The sequence below is a fragment of the Marmota monax genome, unplaced genomic scaffold (genome assembly GCF_021218885.2).
Source record: "Marmota monax isolate L192 unplaced genomic scaffold, Marmota_monax_Labrador192_F-V1.1 WCK01_AAM20220418_F8-fsc00025, whole genome shotgun sequence".
Taxonomy (NCBI): domain Eukaryota; kingdom Metazoa; phylum Chordata; class Mammalia; order Rodentia; family Sciuridae; genus Marmota; species Marmota monax.
The window spans coordinates 443,819-460,626 of NW_026691950.1; the positions used below are offsets into that span (position 1 = coordinate 443,819).

Consider the following 16,808-nt stretch of genomic DNA (forward strand, 5'->3'; position numbering starts at 1 on the left):
AAACTTTTTCTGTAACAAAACACTTGTTGCATATAGCATGTAAAATTTCATAAAGTCAGTACCCATAGTTTGGAACCCAGGTCTGTTTGACCTCTAAAATATTTAATACTGAAATCTTAAATTTGAAAAGAGCAAGAGGTCCTCCATGAAAATAAATCCTCCTAATCATCTACCGTCTTTCCTTAAATAATAGGAACAACTTGTCTTTTGCATATTTTGTTCCTTCAAGGGAGGGTACTCTAGAAGGTCTGAATTACGGTCCATCACCTTTGCTTTTAATACTTGCAACATGAAGGATAATAAATATCAAGAGTAACCTTGACCCAGAATCAGCTGCTTGTGTAGTTGATCCACTTAGCACACCTTGTCTTTGGGTTCAAGGAAGGCTGAAAGTCTAGAGTTAGAGAAGGAAGACAGGGCAGTGGATAACTGTCAGTATAAGAGATATATTTCTCAAGTTTATAGATCAGAAATTATCTCCAGAGTTTTTTGTATTCCTCACATTCAGAGAAAATAATATGTTAAATTAGATGACCTTATAAAAATGGACTCTTGATTTTTCAAATCCAAATAACGTGGGAGCTGGAGGAAACCTTGGAATTTATGTTGTGCACAGTTCTCATTTTAAATGGAGGCGGGGCAGGGCTAAGAGAGAATGACTTTGCTCTGCTTAGCAGCTAGAACCTGCATATCTTGATTTCTAGTCCAGTGGTGCTTTGCCAATTCTCTGTCTAAAAATTAAAAGACTTAAAATTTAGAGGAAGGAGGAATGGAGGGAGGGATGGGAGAGGGAGAGAACAGCTATGAAGTTTTGTGTGGAAGCGTGTGCCTCACGGGATTACTCAAAAGTGCTTCATGGTGAACATATTTGGCGCATGAAACTGTGACCCTGAATCCAGTTACTGTGTTCCCTAACTAAAAGAGCTTATGATGATGACTCTTGACCTCTGGGTGTTTACATGGATTTTGTTTCTTCCTTGTGTTTTAAAAATTGTTTATTAAACATTTTTGCCTGCCTCTATCTGTTGTTTAATTTTTCTTAGAACATCAGATATCAAAAGTTAAATCTGAACCGCTAGCACCACTGTCTGTCCTTTTTTAAAAGTTGTCTTCACTACTAGGATTGTTGGCGCCCCCTGGTGAGATGATTGAATAAAAGCACTAATCTAGGTGGAAGCTGTTTGCACTTCCAAAGGGATGGTTTAGCAATTTTGTTGATAATTAAGAATAAATGTAATATATTTTGTTTCTGATTTTTTAAAAGAAATTGAGACCAAGGAGTGAGCAGCGAGAGAATGAATTGATCATTTCTTTTTTGAGATGTTTGTATGAAGAGAAGCAGAAAGAACACATCCACGTTGGGGAGATGAAGCAGGTAGGCCACTTTTGTCTCTTACAAACTTACTGGGACAATATACATGGAGTCTTGGGGATTTTCTGAAAGCTGAAACATTTTTTTCTCCCTGTTTTCTTTTAATTTGTTACACATATAGGGGAAATTTGGCAGGGCTAGATTATGCTTGGAGAAGATGAGAGAAGTTTCTGTGTCTCCTGGGGGTTAGAGCAGGTGCTCTGATCTGGAGAATTAAGTTCAGAATGAATACTGCCTTGGGAGCTGTGTGACTTGCTGAGAGCTGGTCTGTGTGGCTTTACCTTTCTCCCTTAGGAAATGGGAATGTCATTGCATGGTTGCCTTTGGAATTACACAGAGTACCTTCGAGTCTTTCATAGTGTAAATGCTATGAAACTGTAAGGTAGTAAAATATCATGTCAAATACAGTGTTACACAGTTTGGTTTAAGTGTTATTAGCCTCCCTCCTATCTTCTGTCCACAAGCTTTATTTAGGTTTGCTGTTGATGGGGTACCTTGTCAGGGGCTGGGCCTACCTGCCTTCAAAAACCTTTGAGTTTAGGGTTTATTGTATGTGGTATACTGGTTCATTTTCCTATGTCTCTTAACGCCGTGTGAATCAGTTCATCATTAACAGATTCAAACCTTATGTGTTTTATATTTTCAGAAAATTTAGATAAAAATCAGTATCACCGACAGTGTTAAAGTTTCTTAGTTTGCAAAAGCATCCTGCCTTTACCTTTTTTTTTTGGTTCTGGTGGTTGAACCCATGGGTGCTTTCCCAGTGAGCTACATTCCCCAACCTTTTTTATTTTTAAACTTTTGAGACAGAGTCTCACTAAGTTGCTTTAGGGCATTGCTAAATTGCTGAAGCAGGCTTTGAACTTGAGTTCCTCCTCCTGCCTTACCCTCCCAAGTTGCTGGGATTACAGGCATTTGCCACTGCACCCAGTGTGCCTTTATCTTTTTTAACCTTGTGTGAGTACCTATTCCAAAGGCAAAAGGCATGTTAGTGCTCAGTGCTCTGCTCTCCCCATGGATGCCCTTCACTATTCAGAAACCTAAACTGAAGCAGTATTTTTTGGGGGGCCATATTTTTTATTGGAGTATTATAATTATATAGAATGGTGAGATTTATTATTACATATTTGTGCATGCACACAATGTAACAATATAATTTGGCCAATCTTGGTGCAGTTTTAATTGGATATGCACTTAGCAACTCCCCTCATTTGACTTCTGCCTTCTGGTTGACTTTGACAATCAGTCCTTCTGAATTCTTAGAGCTCCTGTTCAATGTCCCATATGGTTTTGTTTTCATAGGGCCCCACAGCAGTGGCGTTGATGTCAGTATGTCATGTTTTTGGATCTTGACTGTGGTTTGCTGCTGTTCTTTGCTCCCTAGCCTGGACCTGGAGGAAAGCCTCGGGTTCCAAGTCTCTTGTCCACTTGTGAATGGACTGCCCCAATTGGTTTCCAATGAATCCCCTAGTGCACTTTTCAACCCATTTCTTTTTCTTCTCTGTACCTTTTTAAAATTTTTCTTGTGTGCTTACTGAGTCAGTCAGTTTCCTTGTTCCAACAGGAAATTGATAATTTTGAAGTAATCCATAACTGTCAGGGAAATGAATGAAGCATTTATGGTAGATGGAAAGTTTTGACCTAAGTGCAGACTCAATTTTATGGACCAGTGTAATATCTTTATGGTTTGGGCATAGATCTGTCCAGTGGAGAAATATATTAAATTTTTTGAGAATTTTCCGTTTTCGAAACAGAGTAGTTAGTGGAACTGAGAGCCTTACAAGTAGAACTGGGCTCTGCAGCACTTTGACTAGGAGTTTCCAAACAGTGGCCTGGAAGGCTTGTGGCTGTGGCGGTAATTATGGTTGGCAGTTACAGGCTGGATACTTCATGGGCTCTGAGCAGCAAGATTTCAGAGCAGTAACAGCCTTATAGATGGATCACATTTATGAAATTCACTGATGGAATCCTGGTTGCTTTTTTTGCTGTCAGATAGTTTAACCCCATGGATTTTGTTGCCTTTTTGATGTACCTAAATTCCCATGATCTTTAGAAATGTACTGTGATGTGACCTAGGCAGGTCTTCTCTGTACCTTTTAAAAGGATCATGACTCTGACAAACAACTTCCCTAGTCACCAGTCTTCGAATTGGCGGAGGATAGTGAGTCTTAGTCAGCACACATCAGTAGTGACATGTATGAACTTTTCAGAATAAAAGGATAGTGTTGAGTGCTGACAGAGGAGCTGATTTTTATCAAAAAGAAACTGAACAATTTTTTTGATCTTATGGAAAAGGAGTCAGTTTGGGCAAAGACCAACAGTTAACACATACACACACACACACACACACACACACACACACACTCTTACACTTAGAGGATGTCTTGTCTTAGTGGGCATATCATTTCTACTTGTATCTGCAGGGAATGTACAAAAATTAATATTAAATCAACTGTGACTTGCTGAATGCTGCTACGCATCAGATGGAGTTCTCATTTCTAATGTGAATTATTCTGTTCTTGCTGCAACAGTGTTTTTGTGGTGGGAAGTAACAATCCCATTTTAGAGATGAGAAAAAGGGAACAGAGGACAACCAGTTAGCTTATGTGCAGCCAAGCCTATTCTGATCATGGTTTTTAAAAGGAATTTAACAAAAGGTAATGCTATATAACTATTAATGGGTTAGTCTGAGTCCATTTCCAGTAGATAAATTTGTCTTCCTTTCTTTCTGACATTTTATTAGGAAAGTTTCAAACATACCGAAAGGTTGAAAGGATTCTGCTATGCATTCAGGTGCCCTCTAGATTTTGCAGACTTTAACATTCTATTAGATTTGCTCTATTATGCATCTGTCCATCTTTTAGTTCACCTTGTTTTTTTGATGCCTTTTGGAGAAAATTTCTTATAAGCTCTTTATCCCTAAAAACTTTAGCATGCATCTTATTAAGTAGAATTCGATATTCATTTTTAACTTTCTGGAGGTAAAATTTGTTCATAGCAAGTCACATGAATCATCCCTGTAGCATCCACTGAGTTTTGAGGACTGCTACACTGGGTCACCCGAACATGAGGATGTGGAGCATCTCTGTCACTCCAGACAGGACCCCATTATCTTTCTTTAGTCTGTCCTCACTACCTCCTCCTCTGGCCACCACTGAGTTGTTTCTCACCCTAGATTAGTCTTGCACGTTCCAGAACTTGTCATAAGTGAAATCTTGCAGTGCATGTTTTTATTTCTGGCTTTGTCCTCTTATCATGGCCTTTCCAAGCCTTGTCCCTGCTCTTGTGCATATCAGCAATTCATGCTTTGTGGGTCATACTGTGACTGTTGCAGTCTCTCCATGCTTTTTCTGTAAAAGAGGCTGCTGGTGGACTGCCATCCTGGGACTATAGGTTCCAGATTGAGAACAGTGTTGCATCAGTTTATCACTTGTGTCCAAGCTCTCACACTCAGACTTTCCCACCCATTAAAGTATGGACAGTGTGATGACTGTAGTAGAATTCACTATGGAGCCCCCAAATTATAAAGTAATTATCTAAGAACCAGTATCATCTTCAAAGGAGAGACTTCTAGATTTATATTTTTAGATAAACATGAATATTATTTTCTAATTTGTTTGCACATTACCTCCAAATTATATTTAGGTTATCACCTTCTATGTCAGACTAGAAGGTTATCATCTTCTAGTCATAGAAAAGGATCTGTTTAGAGGTAGAAGAGAGCAAAAACAGCATTGAATTAGGTGAATACCTAATACACATATATAATATATATGAAGAGAGATTCAGGCCTTGTTTAAAAACTTACACAAGTATAGTTTATTGTCTCTCTATGTGGGATTTACTATTAACTGCTTTTTTTAGACATTCAGCCAATATTTTCCTTATCTGTCAGAACTGTCAATACAGTTTGATTCTCTTTTTATGAAAATCTTATTCTCAGTTTGAAAGTATTTCTGTAGTGTCTTAACTGTGTGGGTAAACTGGTGTTAAAATCAGCTCCCTAAGGGCCCTTTGTAGATAATTTCCTTTACCCTGGAGACTGTCTCAAGTGTGAGCAGGCTTCTGTTCTTAGGAAATGATAGCATAGGACCCATCTCAACTGTCAAAGCACCTGCCTATAGTGTACAGCATTACCAGGCACTAAGTTAGTATTTGCAAAGCAAGTTGCATGCTGCCTCACGTGTGTGTCCTGAGGGGTTTGCCTGGTGATCACCACTCATCCCCTCTCTCTCTCTGTGTCTCTCTCTCTCTCTGGTACCGGAGATTGAACCCAATGGTGCTTAAACCACTGAGCCATATCCCCAGGCTTCTTTTATATTTTATTTAGAGCCTGCGTCTTGTGAAGTTGCTTAGGGCCTTACTAAATGCTAAGGCTGGTCTTGAACTTGCAATCCTCCTGCCTTAGCCTCCCGAGCCAGGCATGCAGCCCTGCTCCTGGCCATCCTCTCCCTCTTCAGCAAGCTTGTCTATCCAGAGATTGTGTGTTCAGGACTAAGAAAACACAAAAGTAAGTGGCAGTCTCCCTTCTAGAAGGAATTTCCAAGCCAGTAATCATTTTTGAGGTTTGTTCTTATACAAAGCTGAATATATTTCTTAGCGTAACCTTTTCTTTGCCTTGAAAACTGTGTAATGTTCATTGGAAAATTAGGGTTTCATTATTTTCAGAGAAAATGTACTGTCTTTGAGCATCAGATTAGTGAATGAAATTAAAAGATGCTTAATAGAGGTAGGAATCAAGGAAGGCATATCTTATGCCTATTGTATTGACAGAAATGTAAAAATATAATACCCTGTAAATGTGACTCTTCTGTGCTAATTCTGGTACTGTGCATTGGTACCATTTAGGGAAGAGAAACTTAACAATATCTATTATTGCTGACGATGCATAATTTCCATGGCCCAGCAAGGGCATCCTAATTATTTACCTGGTATAACCTTTCATGTGAATGTAAGAAATCTGTTTGAGAAAGGTCACTGAAGCCTCCTTTGTAAGAGCAAAGAAAAGGGGGCAAATGTTTAACAACAGGAACATGAATACATTGGTTATACAGTGAGGTACTGCACTCTGATGAAAGTAGTCAAAGAACATTTGTCCACCCGGATAGATCCCCAAAACAACCTTGGAAGGAGAGAGATAATTACAGAAGAATTTGTACAGGGGGCTGGGGATGTGGCTCAAGTGGTAGCGCGCTCTCCTGGCATGCGTGCGGCCCGGGTTCGATCCTCAGCACCATGTACAAAGATGTTGTGTCCGCCTAAAACTAAAAATAAATATTAAAAAAAAAGAATTTGTACAGTAAACTTTTATTTAAAATTTCAGCTGCACATAAACATATGTTCTATGGATACATATATGTAAATGTACAAAATGTGAATTGATATAAAAACCAAATTTAGGAGACTGGTTATATGGAGGGTGGTGGCTATTGACCAGGAGACTTCAAGGATGTCTATAATACTTCCTAGTAAGAGGAGGAGGCATATAGAGTAGATAGTAGGCATGGAGTAGATAGTTGACATTTGTTGAGGTCCAGTCTGCTTAAAGTGTTTTAATGTATGTTAATTTATTAACATCTCATAATAGCTCTGTGAGGAAAGTTCAGTCTTCAAGTGATGGAACTGAGACGGCCAAGGCCACATGGCTAGGGACCAGTGAGAGCCATTTGATCTGGGCATCAGCTCCAGAGCCCCTACTCATGGCAATGCTAGCTCAGCCAGACCTAGGTGGTAGCAAAGGTATTTGTTACAGTAGTCACTATGCTTTTTTATATGCATGACATATGTAATAGCTACAATGAAGACTATGTTGGAATTCAGAATAGTGGGGCATTTGCTTATTTGTGTGTTTTTCTAATAGAATTGTCCAGCTGGAAGCAATCAGGTAAGAGTCCATATTAAGAAGCGATTTAATTTCGGATTTTTCATTTTTTTTAACATACCTCCTTGTTAATAAGTAGCAATGAACTTCATTTAGTGGTTGTCAAACTCCTTTATGATTTCAGTTTCACATTATTGTTAGTTAAGGAAGAGGGAACTCCTCTAATGGGCTTAACATTTCTTCATTTTATTTGGGATAATCAAAATAAGCTTTCGAGGACAAATTGTCTCCTGGATCTATAGGCATTTCACTAAGGAGCAGATGAGAGCATAGGCAGATTCAGAATGATGGCCTGGTTCCAAAAAGATGAATTCTAGAGGTTCTTAAGGAAGCTAAAAATCACTTAACTTTTCATGATTTTATTTTTTCAGGCATCACAGATTGCAGCAGAAAATATTGGAAGTGAATTGCCAGCCAGTGCCACTCGATTTAGGCTAGATATGCTGAAAAATAAAGCAAAGAGATCTTTAACAGAGTCTTTAGAAAGTATTTTGTCCCGGGTAAGTGGTTTAATTTCTTCTGATTTAAGTTAAATCACTTTTTAAGAAAGTATAAGATTTAATTCTATGCTTTTATTATATCAGTGTTAATCATAAAGTATAAAAAATGTACAGCTTTTTTTATGTCTTCTGTCTTAAAACAATGTTATCTACATTTTAAATTTGTTTTTAAATGTCAGTCTTTTTTGTTTTGGTACTGGGGATTGCAGTAACCCTGTGCCAGGGGCCATTAACTACTGAGCCACATCCTGGCCCTTTTTACTTTTTGTTTTGAGACAGGATCTTGCTAAGTTGCTTAAATCCTCACTTAGTTGCTGAGGCTAGTTTGGAACTTGTGATCCTTGTGCCTCAGTCTCCTGAGTTGCTAGGATTATAGGCATGCCCCACCATGCCCAAGGTTTAAAAAGATATATTCTCCAACCTTTTGTATTCTATTCCATGGGATTTTTTTTCCCTCCCCAAATAGTGTTCTTCACTGGCCAGTCCTTGAAGAGAGCACAGATGATATATTTGGTGTGGGTTCTGTTCTTCCTGGTGTTACTAGTGACACCTTAAAAAACCAGTTTCTGTGGGCTCCTGTTGTTAAGTGTTTGGAACTGTATAGAGGGGTCTGCCATCCACCTCCTGTTGGTGAAGTAGTATTGGAACACAGTCATGTTCATTCATTTTCCTATTGTCTAAAGCTGCTTTTTTTGCAAAATCAAATACTTGCCACAGACAAGATATTACTCAGAATGCATAAAATATTTACTTTCTGGCTGTTTACAGAAAAAATTTACCAACTGCAGCTGCGTAGGAAGAACAAAGTACACATACGCATCCATCTGGGATTTCTTTAAGAAATCACTCCCTCCCACCACCACCAACCCATTCCAGGAGTATACATAGCCTTGATAGCACATCTGAGAAATCAACATTTGATTTTTCTGTCCAAGTTTCACACCTTTTTGGAGCTTGCACTATTTTATTGTGGTTCTTTGTGATTTTATGACAAATCCTCTTTGAAACGTACTTTATTTACTTAAAGAAAATTAAAATGTACTTTGAGGATATTTCTGACAAAATTTGTAACATCCCCTGAGATAATTAAACATCTCCTGAGATAATTAAAAACTGTCTATTTATAAAACAAGGGTTGGAAGGGCTGCATTCGAGAGCTTCTAGAGGGATAAAAAATAGATTTCAGGGTATGGGCAGCTGTCTGGTTATGATGATATGTGACTTGGGAGAGAACAATTGAGAGTGCTTGTTTGAGTACTTGCTTTTCTTTGTAGATGGATTGTCTTTTTCCAGCCTATTTTTCCTGCCAAAGGACTGATCCACAGTGTGTTGGAATGTTTAGCTTGGTGTGGTACTTAAAACAACAACAATTAAAAAAAACAAAACAAAACAGAAATGTTGATTTTTCTTAATGTTCATAATGCTTACCAGCAATTCTCAATGGATGCTTTTTTCTTGAGTTTATATAAATAGACCAACATGCCTGTGGCTAATGCCTTTGCATAAGCCTCAGGGCTCATAATTCAACTGTCTTTTCTTCATATAGGGTAATAAAGCCAAAGGCCTGCAGGAACACTCTATCAGTGTGGATCTGGACAGCTCTGTGTCTAGCACATTAAGTAACATCAGCAAAGTAAGCACATATCTCTTTTTATGACACTGGAGAAACCAAAAGTTTTTGCTCATCTTCTAACTATAGGTCTCTATTGAAAAGAACAACAAAAAAAATCCTCATACCGCCAATTCCCCCCAAAATTTGGTACTTCCAGCCGCCTTGGTGCAGGTGGAGGGGCTGGTCATGTAGTTCTACCATGACAAAAGTTTTACATTAAAAAGCAGATGCTGTTCCATAAACAAAGAAACAAAATCACAATTTTAGACAATTAAGCTCTAATTCATCACAATGTAGCAAATGAATTTTCTTCCGGAGTAGATTTTTTAGTAATAAAAATAATTAAAACAGAGAGAGCCTCAAAAGGGGGTTTGTGAATTCAGAGAAATATACAACTTAAATTTCTGAAACTTTAATTTATCCTCTACCTGGCCCCATGTTTTTCTAAATAAGCATCTGTCACCAAGCACAATTATAGCAGTGAACAGTTCTCTTTGATAACAAACCTGGATATAGGTCCTTGTCTCATATCCTTCTTCCTAGATATTTAGGCATATCTGAACCTGATTCAACATCATAACTGCCAAAAAGTGGGGTTTGGGGTTTTGCTGAAGAGGCCAACTTTTCTTTCTGTTATTAGAGTATGCTCTGATGTAAAAATGAGGAATTTTGTGGAGACCAGCTCCATACCACAGGAATGGTTTAAATTCTTCTGTGATCTCTTCTAGATATGTGGCTTTCAAAGTTTTTAGGCCATAACCAAGAGTAAGGAACACATTTAATGTTGTGATGTAGTTCACAAACATGTTTCTACACACACATGAAATTGAAAGTCCACAAAATGGGTATTTTCTTTGAATAGCATGTAATATATACTTGCATTTTTTGGCCTTTTTTATTTAGTGTGTATCAAATGAAAAGGTAGAATTGGGTTCTCCATTCCATCATTAAATGAACTCATTGCTTTTCTGTCTAGTTATGCTGATGTATCTGACCCTCTTAGAAATTTTAGTAGGGGCCTGCTGGTATGCTTTGTCTTATTTTGTCATTTGATAAAAATGTATTGGGCACTGCCGTGTCCTGGATTCAGTGCTGAACACTAGTGCGAATAAGTGGTAGTGGTTCATTCTCTCAACAGCATCTTAAAAAATACAATGTTAAAATGTTGCTGTGATTATTAATGTTTGAGAACTCAGTCCTGTGCAGCCCTTAATGAAACAATAACTTGCATTTGTATAATATTTTATAGTACACAGAATACTTCAACTGTATTATCTTATTTGTTTTTTTGAAATAGGTAAAATTTCACTGTACTTTCTTATCTGTAGATAAGAAAATGAGGTGCAGGAAGAAGTTGTGTGCTTTCTTCTGAATCATGACAATTACCTATAGAGAGAGATTCTATAATCTAAGAGTAATATAAGATATAGATTTTAACTTCAAGATTACCAAGTTAAACCTCAGCACTAGATCAAATTCAGAGAGAGCCTTGAGGTGTGAGTAACATTTGAACATGCTTGGCAAAGATAAAGAAACTTGATGAAACAGCAGAGACAAGGGGAACAGCACTCGTGCTACTTACAAGCAATAGGAGAGTCCTGTTTTCCAGGGCGAGGGAACTACTTATAGTGTTTCTACTCAGGACAGCTGTGTTATGGATGATGGTCTTTATTCTTGCTTTTGGACATTTCCCCATTTCTTCAGCAAACTAGCATCTTGTCTCTGGCAAGCAAGTATTTAATGGATCTTTATGTCATATTTTTGGTGGCCACTAGAAAAAGTTCTAATCAAATGTGTCTGCAATGTTTTTCTGCGCTGGGATTAGAGATTTCTAAATCCCACAAATCCCCCGTAGAGTGTCTGATCTGCTGTCTGTCTGCTACCAGGAGCCGTCTGTGGGTGACAAGGAGGCCTTGCCCATCTCTGAGAGTTCCTTCAAGCTCCTTGGCTCTTCGGATGACCTGTCCAGTGACTCGGAGGGCCATTTCACAGAAGAGCCTGCTTCGCTTTCCCCCCAGCAGACCTTCAGGAGGCGAGCAAACACCCTGAGTCATTTCCCGGTGGGATGCCCAGAACTTCCAGAGCCCACTCAGGGCTCTCCAGGGGTCTCTCAGAGAAAACTTATGAGGTATCACTCAGTGAGCACAGAGACGCCTCACGAACGAAAGTAAGATTTGTTTAAAACATAAAATTTGTTGTGTAAATAGCTGGGATGTGTCTGACTAACCAGGTAGGCGGGTCTGGGGGATGCTCACTGGGTGAAAGAGAAACCTGAGTCACGTTTACTCTTGCTTTAAAAATATAAAACTGGCAGCAGTGATGTGTTCTCAGTTCCCCTAGGAAGTGTACAGATAAGAGATGATTGCTACTTGTTCAAGTATGGGTATTGTCAGGGAGTAGGTAAACTAAGCAGAATGGTCCTTAACATGTAGCTGGTAACTTGGTAGCTGATCTTTACCAAATTGGCAAGTGGGTGAGAAGATTCTCATTTGGAGACCTAGAAGCAAGTTGTGATAGAATTGAGGCACAGTATTTATACAGGCAGAGTGGGAGAGACAGGCCTTGGATACTGGGGTGGACTCAGCAGCCTGGGTCCTGTCTCTAGGTTTGTCTTAAGCTAGTTGTGACCTGGGAAAATCTTGGAGTAGATGTTGTCTAAAATTTCTTTCACTCAGAATTCTGGATTCTTGTAACAGGTTTACAAAGTTTAGTAATTGGGCTTCAAGTGAACAGTTGGAATTTTCTGGTTATAAAGAAGGGTGAAGAGCATGGTGACAGAAGTTTTCCCTGTTCCTTCCAGGCACCTTAGTGATTAATCTTAAGTGCCAGAGACTATGAATAGATGTTGAATAGATACAGAATACCTCTAAAAATCTCTTAAAAGCTCTCAGAGGTAAGTATGAATTAGGGCCATACCTGTAAACAGTGGCTGCCTTCCTCTGGTGACAGCAGTAGCTCCAGGACACACGTGGGGCTTGTCTAGTTTGTCCACAGGTAGAGGAGGTTGGTGCAGCCGCATGAGTCTGTGCAGTGGTGTTTGAAATGTTTCAAGAAATGACATGCATTCATCATCTGGGACTCGTGTAGCAGAGCCTGTCGGCAATGTTCTCAGTCACCAGTGGAAAGCATGGCTGGTTCTTTGAATTCAGCTGGACAACTGTGATCACAGAAGGAGGTCTTCTGCCAGCAACTATTTAATAAATACATTGAGAGTGGCACAGCCTGGCTTAGCCACATAGGTTTCCATTGTTTCCCAACACCCTTTCCATGTACTGCTTCCTCTCTGCTTAAACTCCTGTATACCCTCTCCTCTCTTTCTGGCATTTTTGGTGGTAATGGAAGCTCTCCCACCTGGAAAGTCCTGGTTCTCTTGACAAGTCTTCTTTTGCACACAACTCAAGGTGCCGCAACTTAGTTTCACCATTTTTTCTTTCTCCTTTAAGAAGGTAGCTTTGTGCAGGATCATGTCTGACATCGATGATGAGAAGAGATGGGGCAGGGAAATGTCTGTCTTTCTCTCTCGAATGGTCATCTTGCTTCGTTTCCCTCTTGCAAACCGTTTTCTCCTGTCTGTAGGAAATAAGACATTGAAACTCAGGGCAGGATACTGTTTCAAAAGGAGATGTGTTTTTAAAACTTTAGATATATTCTTTTTTGCTTTTGTTTTTGTTGTAATTTTAGATTTTTTTCCTGTGGGTTGCCGGAAATGGAGTAGAGAAAAAAGTCTAATAACGTTGGGAGCATAGACAAGTGGGAAACGATCAAGAATGGCCTTTGGTACACACTGTTTTTACTGGAAATTGCCTCTGCCGGGGAGAGCAGAGATGAAGAGAAGTGGAAAGAAGCCCTGTGCTTCTGTATAGTTTTTACTGAGACATGAGACAAGGCAGCCGTCTATGCTCCTTCCCTTTGCTTCCTTCCTTCCTTCCTCCTGCTACAGTCCTCCCCTCTGCCTCCTTTCCCCCTCTAACCCCGTGTTCTCTCCCATTGCTGTTTAGCGTGGACCATCCACCCCTGGGCGAGTCTAAGCCTTGCTCAGGCCAGCCTTCGGCGCCTGCTCCTCCACCTCGTCTTAATCCCTCCGCCTCCTCGCCAAACTTTTTTAAGTACCTAAAACATAATTCCAGTGGAGAACAAAGTGGGAATGCTGTGCCGAAGAGGTGAGCACACTCGCATGGCAAGCTCAGTGTCGTTTGTCTTTGCTGGGAGTTCACACTGGCTGAGCACTTGCCCTTTGGGGGTCGGGGGGATGGCCACACAGCACTCCCCAACCATCACTTGTGTGTGCGTGTTTAGTTTTGTTTAGAATGGATCTTACTGTTTTCACTGTTAAATTTTGCTATTAATTTTTTTGAACAATATAAAAGCAATCTTGATGACAGACTTTGTATGTACTTAGTTTCATATTCCCCTGCCCTTGGTGTGCACATACAGACACAGTTGAATAGCTTTGTTTAACTGTGTTCACTACCATTTGTGCTATATCAGAAACTTCCTGATTGTCAGGAAAATTGTCCTTTTTTTTTTTCTTTTTTCCCCTAGTTTGAAAGGAAGATTCATTCATTTGGAAGGTGGATATATTTTTTTTAAAAATTCATTTATTGATTCCATTCATTTAAAATTGAATCTTATTGACAGAAAATGAAAGTTGAATCTTATTTGTAAACTATTTTTAATTTCTTACCTGGTCTACTTAGCAGTAGAATGAAAATGTGTGTTTTTTTAAAATTCTGAAGCTTATATTTTTTTACTTTGTGTGTTTATATTTCTTTATCCTAAACTCTTTTTCTGACCAAACTCTCAGCATTTCGTACCGTAATGCCCTGCGGAAAAAACTTCATTCTTCCTCCTCTGTGCCAAATTTTCTAAAATTTCTGGCTCCTGTAGATGAAAATAACACCTCTGACTTTATGAACACAAAAAGGTAGGGCTTGATTTAGATATATCAAACCTGGATGTTATAAGTGTTGAATTGTCAGATATATGGGGTTATTTTAATTTCTTATGCCATTTAAAAAAATCATTTGAGCTAAATCCATTGTATCTTCTTTCTCATGTTTTTTTTTCTTACTGGATGTCTTTTTAAAAATGTGCAGTTAACTTGCTCTCCAGTTTTGACTGAAGTTTTCTTATTAATGTCATCTTCAGTAGATTCAGTGTGAAGCAGGGCTCTGAGAGCAGCGTTGCCGGGTGGGGCGTTTGTGGCTGTCCTAAATTAGCATGTCTGATCTATAAGTTGGGGAGATAGCTTCCTTGTGTGTCCATATTTAAGGATAAATTACAACTACCTCCCCAAGTGGTCCTGTGAATAGGAAGGAGGTTTAGGATTAAATTGTATTTATAATATTGACAATTATACTTTGTTTTGTAGTTTTAAATACAAAGCAGTCACTGCCAGCAAGCAACTGCACAATTGTTGCCTAGATGGTTCTGTGTAGCTAAACTCAGTTTTTCATTTTTGGTGGCAGTTTTGGTGATGTAGACCCAATGGAGGCTTGTGCTGAGAACACATGGATGGGGTCCTGAGGCCCTGATGATAGCGCCCCCTGTAGGCAGCTTCTGTTTTCTGAAGTGGCACCAAGAAAGGCCCAGTTGGAAGCTGTGACCTGTGGAGCATTTCTTAACACCTTTTCCAAGAAATTGTTTCCAAATAGAAATTGTTTTAGGGTGTGCGTTCTCGATCTTTTCATGCACTGTAGGAAAGTAGTCCTTTAGGAGTATTGAGCATGCTGTAACTGCTATGACTATCAAATTATTTATGCAAAAATAATTGATAATTTAGTGTTCTGCTTTTAAAAAACCAATAAAAAAAAAAACAGTAATGCTTTCCTATCAGTCATAAATTCATTACCTTGTAATTTTAGGGACCTTGAATCCAAAGCATACCACGTTGGTGACTCTGGTGGGACCCCAGTGAAGACCCGGCGGCACTCATGGAGGCAGCAGATATTCCTGCGTGTGGCCACCCCACAGAAGGCATGCGACTCCCCTGGCAGATACGAGGGTAAGGCCACCCCAGAGGGAAATGGAGGAAGAGTGTCAAGACCCAGGAGGCCCCTTGTGTTGGCGGAGGGCAGAGAGCTGGCCACTTCGGCATCTGGGAGGCTGAGGCAGCTCCAAAGTTGCATGTGGGGAAGGACATTAAAACTCGCTTAGGGTAACAGTGCTCCCATATTCAGGCGCTCAAAGCCCAGGTGGTGGTGGAGGCCCCATTTAGGTGCCAGCAGCCTTCCCCAAATAGGAGCTATGAGCTAGAACAAGCTATCTAAATTAATTACTTGCAGTCTGGGATTAATTATGCCTTTTACCACACCAATTGAAGCAAAGGAGCATGATGTCATTACTCATACGTTTTATAAAAATATTTGAAATTCATAACATTGGAAATAAAATCAAATTGAATGTTTCCAACAGAAAGTTCATTCCTGTGATATGGAGGTCCCTCTGTGCTCCTGGCACTCAGCTTCTCTTGCCTTGTCCCCTCCTTGTGGGGGCACCGTGGGTGGAGTGGCCACTCTGCCAGTACCTTCCTGCTGTGGCCCCTAGTGGAGCTACTGTGCTGGGTGGAGGGATTTTGATTCTTTTCCCTGCCTGCCTGGGCAGGGATAGCAGTGCCTCAGTCTTCCCGTGCCCACTGGAGGAGCCCACAGGCTGCAGAGGGAGGGGGAAGCTGCCCGGGAGGAGGAACTGAGCATGTTGAAGATGTGGGTTTTAAAATGCTTAGTGCAGAGCAGGCGCTCAGCTTGTGGGTGGTGCTCCACAGCTCACCTCTGATCTGCACATGCCCTTGGCTTCAGCCAGAGATGCCCAGCATGAGCTGCTGGCTGTGGCTGGCTGTACTTCAGTTATGGAGTGTCCCCCCACAGGGAGTTCCCGCAGGCTTCTGCCTCAAGTGGGTGTGCTCAGGTGTCTCCCTATTGGCCAAGGTCTGGCACTGAATGGAAAGTACAGTTCTGAGTGTCTGTGTGGACATACGTGCTGTCAGTCTCTCTCTCCTCCTTCCACATTAGTTAGCATTGGGACTGGAGTGTGGAAGAGGGGAGGAAGATTGATTTCTGTTTGTGACTTTTCTTCTCCCAAATCAATTGTCTTCCAAATCAGTTCATTCTGTGCCACTGTCTGCTCCCCATCCTCAGGGCACAGAGATGCCAGAGCCTTCTGCTGTGGTCTGTGACATTTCCATTTAGTCCTCTGAGGCTGAGGGAGAGACAAAGACAGTTGAGAGGCCCTGGGGCTTCTTTCCCCAGAGGTCCTAGGGAGTCTGTGCTGTGCTTCGCAAAGTCTCTGCTTCTGCTCTGTGTTAGTGGCTCAACCCATGGGCAGCTGATGCTCATGTGTTGGGCATGAAGGTCATACATGTGTGCTGTGGAGAAGCATAAATTGGTGTCTGGTGCTCAGAATGACGGACCGTTCTGCTAGTGTACACTTCAACTAAACAGCCAG

At 40.3% G+C, this 16,808-nt stretch overlaps 1 protein-coding gene across 5 annotated transcripts in view; it reads left to right on the plus strand.

The window, feature by feature from the left end:
* The window catches only part of Tbc1d1 (TBC1 domain family member 1), a 220,853-nt gene that overhangs the window by 135,528 nt on the left and 68,517 nt on the right, over positions 1-16,808 (plus strand). For 3 of the 5 annotated variants that reach the window (XM_046447077.2, XM_046447142.2, XM_046447466.2), the window contains 7 exons: positions 1,265-1,375; positions 7,625-7,753; positions 9,300-9,386; positions 11,252-11,532; positions 13,364-13,525; positions 14,170-14,289; positions 15,230-15,369. In XM_046447077.2, the coding sequence (XP_046303033.1) occupies positions 1,265-1,375; positions 7,625-7,753; positions 9,300-9,386; positions 11,252-11,532; positions 13,364-13,525; positions 14,170-14,289; positions 15,230-15,369 (1,030 nt within the window). The remainder of the gene's footprint in view (positions 1-1,264; positions 1,376-7,624; positions 7,754-9,299; positions 9,387-11,251; positions 11,533-13,363; positions 13,526-14,169; positions 14,290-15,229; positions 15,370-16,808) is intronic. The other 2 variants (XM_046447305.2, XM_046447393.2) reach the window with 2 other exon arrangements.